Source organism: Eucyclogobius newberryi, unplaced genomic scaffold (assembly GCF_026437365.1).
Source record: "Eucyclogobius newberryi isolate DKJ021-1_F unplaced genomic scaffold, fEucNew1.0.hap1 SCAF_232, whole genome shotgun sequence".
Taxonomy (NCBI): Eukaryota; Metazoa; Chordata; class Actinopteri; order Gobiiformes; family Gobiidae; genus Eucyclogobius; species Eucyclogobius newberryi.
In genome coordinates, this window is record NW_027315871.1 from 12,501 (window position 1) to 16,623 (window position 4,123).

Here is a 4,123-nt window from a genome sequence, read left to right on the forward strand (position 1 = left end):
AAATTCAATAAACGTTCCCCTGAAAAAGATCAAATGTGAGTTAATAATGACACAAGTGAGAACGCGGCATGATTTGATTGGCTTTTAAGTGTCATCTTTTGCAGTTTTTTGTATAGACTGTATTAAGTTGAGAGATATCAGTATTAAGCTTATATATATATATATATATATATATATATATATATATATATATATATATATATATATATATATATATATATATATATATATATATATATATATATATATATATATATATATATATATATATATATATATATATATATATATATATATATATATATATATATATATATATATATATATATATATATATATATATATATATGTGTTGTGGCTTTAACATGAGCTTTATACCAAGAACGATTTGGGCCTCAATTCTCTCTCTGGTCGTATTCTGTCTTTTTGTCATTTTTGTTCAGTGTAATAATTTATAAAAAATAAATTAAAACATTAAATTAATGGAAAAATAATACAAATAAATAAAATGTATAAATACAGTTAAATTAAATTAAATCAATAAAATAATAAAAATAAATAAATGAATGAATTAAATAAAATGGCAATTCTGGATTTTCTGCTCCTGCACTACCTTATTATCATTGCAAATGTATGCTGTTATGTAAAACATAACTATAGCTAATAGACTATAAAAAAGAATGGTGTTAATATTTTTTCATAATTGTGATCGTTATCTGGACTAAACAGACTAAAATACATACAAAGAAACCTTTTATAACAAATATGGCAGCGTTGTTAAAGCAAAATGTCAAAAAGATTCTGATTTACATAATTAACACAATTTATTCCTATACACTATCTTTCGTGAAGCCTTCAGTCACCGTATTTCAACCTTTATTTGGTTGATATCGAGTTTAAAAGTCTCTATGTGCAGTAGAAAAAATAGTTTGACTGGTCGAAGACTAAAATAACCGTAAGTTGCAGCCTAAGTGAATAAAATAAACGGAGGATTCGCCTGCGTTCACCTTTTCTTTGGGAGCTTGATCTTGGCCATGTAGTTCAGACAGAAGTTGATAAAGTCTTGGAGGAGTTCTTCTCCCATGTGAGCTTGGATCGACTGTGAAAACAATGACACTATCTGAGTCCTATTATCGGAATCATTCAAATCTCATACAGAGAACTGCAGAAGTCACTCTCACCTGGACAGAGTGAAGCGTTCCATGTTTGTATGCCATGAGTCCGTTCTCAGCAAAAACATAGTCCACCTTTTGGGTGACTAAAACAAAGGTTTATTTGATTAATTGTCTAATATCAAGTATTACTCCAGCCTTATCACTCATTTTACCCAAAGACATGTTATTTACGACTGGTGCTTAGAACAACAATTGAACTACTTATAGTTGTCAATTGTTGCACCTTTATTGAAATATCTGTAGTTTATTGAGGGTTAGGACAAAATTCTTATTAATCGACTAATGCCTTTATTTATCTTATAAGGATTTAAAGGCGGTATTGACGATTTTTCAGCAATTTGAGAAAGCAGGCAGAAGTGCACATGCCACTCCCCCGTGTGGACCGATACAACACACACGTGTGTTTGTTTATTAGCGCAACGGAGCGCATCGCATCTCTCGTCTCTCGTAGATTTCTGTCCACTTCTGCGTCAGCTCGAACTGTCTTTCTCCGTCTTCATTTTTCCCCGTACACTGAGGGAACTATATTATGATAGATCCATGCGCTTAGGCACGCGGAAACGTGGGGACGAGCCTGACGCGGCTGCAGGTGAGCGATAGGCACCTTTAATATGCTCAAAAAACAGAGGGAATTAGCTGAGTTTAATCTGCCTTTTTTTGTCTCTTTAGTTGACTAATTGAGCAGCAGAGCATGTCTTTCATTGACTAAAGCCCTAAGCAACTATAACTGGAGAAAAAAAAACAATATTAAAGTCTTTATACTGTCTTCTCCGAGCTGCTCCTTGATTTTGCCCAGGTCTGATCCTCCCACGACTCCCACTCGGACCTTCGCCTTCAGCTTCTGTAGGAACTCAGACATGTCCGGTGTCACTTTCTGAAAAATAAAATCACACAGAAAACACTTAACAATTTCAAACAAAGAGAAGTCTGAACCCTTGAACTGTGAAAAAGGAGGGGATTTAGCGCTCCCTGGTGGTCATAAGAACATCATGCATACGTCTTATGAAAACACCAGGACAAATATTTGTTTCAAATTGTAACGTCAATACAATGCACACGTTGCACACAACGTTGTATTTTTCCATAATAATACTTAGTAATTAATTACTCAGAGCTACAAAACAAATCTCAATGTGCAAAATAAATTATTATTTGACTTGTCGACTAAAAAAGCCACCCTAAAATTACTAAAACCTTGGCAGCACTTGACATAAATAGAAAATAAATACTCATTAACAACTGAATTGCAATTATTTTAGTACTAGTTACCAATAATTTATTAGTCAAAAGGATTATTTCCATTGTACATTTTATAACTCATTATCAACCAAATAAAAGGTTGAAATATGGCGACTAAAGGCTTTTAGATAGAGAATAGTTACGAATAAAGAGTATTATTGATGAAAGTATTTTGTATGTGGCTTGGATTAACAAATTACGATCATTTTTAGTCGACTGGTCACGATTAGTCACTTTATTTCCGCAGCTCTATTTCAAAATAAATATTAACAAGCGGAACTATTTATTAAGTAGTAGTGACGTTTTGCACGGATGGAAAAAGCGCACGGACATTGACGACTGACGTGGACGAATCTTTGTATGAAGTCGGTTTGGAGTCATATTTTGCACGTTTTAAACATTCTTTTTTCATTCTTCCGGTACCTGTCTGGGCGCCGTGAGAGTCCCGTCCACGTCGAAAAGGCAAAGCGTTGTATTGTCCACATTCTCTTCAGTCATTTTGAGTTTTTGTTCCAAACGTGTCACTCCTTCCTGCTATAAATAAAGCGCTTCTCCGCCTTGTGCACGATGCGAGCTCCTAAATAATCGCACTACTTTGTTTTCTAGGAAGTGGTTGGATTATCTCAGTCCCTGAATAATTTACAGTCTGTAAAATTAAAACTATAAACTGATTTTCTTCTCGCTTCCAAAGTCACAACAACCAGTTTGTTTGAGTAAATGACAGGCGTTTTGGCACAGTTTGGCAGCCCCGGAGCGCATGCGCATCGGAACACTGCTATGAAACGTGATTCACAGCGCTGATCACGTGACTTAGGAGGTTCATGGAACTTGTCACGTGACTCAGACTGTTCACGACCCGCTGTTGTTTCACGGGTGCGTCACTAGGGGGCGTTCATCCTAAACCTGAGCTCATAGAAGTAATCCTTTTATGAGTCACATCCTCTCGAGTTTGTGCCACTTTCTCACACTGTTTATGTGTCAAGAGCTGCCCGGTCCTCGCATTTGGCAAATATAATTGAATAAGATGTACCTCGTGAAACCTTAAATGGAAAAAAAAATAAAAATAAAATATATATATATATATATATATATATATATATATATATATATATATATCCTTGATTTTATCAAACATTTTCATGTTCAATTATTGTAGAAACACAGTTGCATCAACAATACACGCGACTAAAATGCAAAGTTATTTTATTGGGAACCAAAGCACAGAGAACGTGGATGTGGTAGTACTAAAACATACCACTAAATGTCACTCCGGTTAGTTTGGAGGCATTGAAAGCGTTGCTGTTTCATGAGATTTGGAGATAATCATAAAACATACGAATTAATTCACTATTTAATTGTCTTTTTAATGTATTCTGGAGGCTGCATACATATTGCTCAAAAACTCCTGCTCACGTTCAATCTTTTAAATGTTATTTTTCAATTCTGTGTATTATTAATTTAATGGATAATACACATTTCTATGGCTTTAACAAAAGTTTAACTAGCCTATCTGATAAAACAAGCAGGAAATGGCAAGTAGTTACATTTAAATCATCCTCAGAGCAGGATATTTTGAACTAAAATATCATTGAAACCAGAAAATCATTGACAATATAAACTAAACAGAGTAATAAGTTCTGCTTGAAAACTTTTAAAGTTGTTAAAGTTACTCGCGAGTCCAGAAAGTGTTGGGAAGATGTTAATTTCAA

General features: G+C 34.0%; 1 protein-coding gene across 1 annotated transcript in view; it reads right to left on the reverse strand.

Annotated features, from left to right (window-relative positions):
• The window catches only part of pmm2 (phosphomannomutase 2), a gene marked incomplete at its 3' end in the record, with an annotated part of 5,140 nt that extends 1,984 nt beyond the window's left edge, over positions 1-3,156 (reverse strand). Inside the window, exons 1-5 of the mRNA XM_072459559.1 lie at positions 2,838-3,156; positions 1,938-2,049; positions 1,182-1,258; positions 1,008-1,099; positions 1-19 (exon numbers count right to left, since the gene is read on the reverse strand). The exon at positions 1-19 is cut by the window's left edge and continues 81 nt beyond it. Of these exons, the coding sequence (XP_072315660.1) occupies positions 1-19; positions 1,008-1,099; positions 1,182-1,258; positions 1,938-2,049; positions 2,838-2,912 (375 nt within the window). The remainder of the gene's footprint in view (positions 20-1,007; positions 1,100-1,181; positions 1,259-1,937; positions 2,050-2,837) is intronic.
• Between the last annotated feature and the right edge of the window lie 967 nt (positions 3,157-4,123).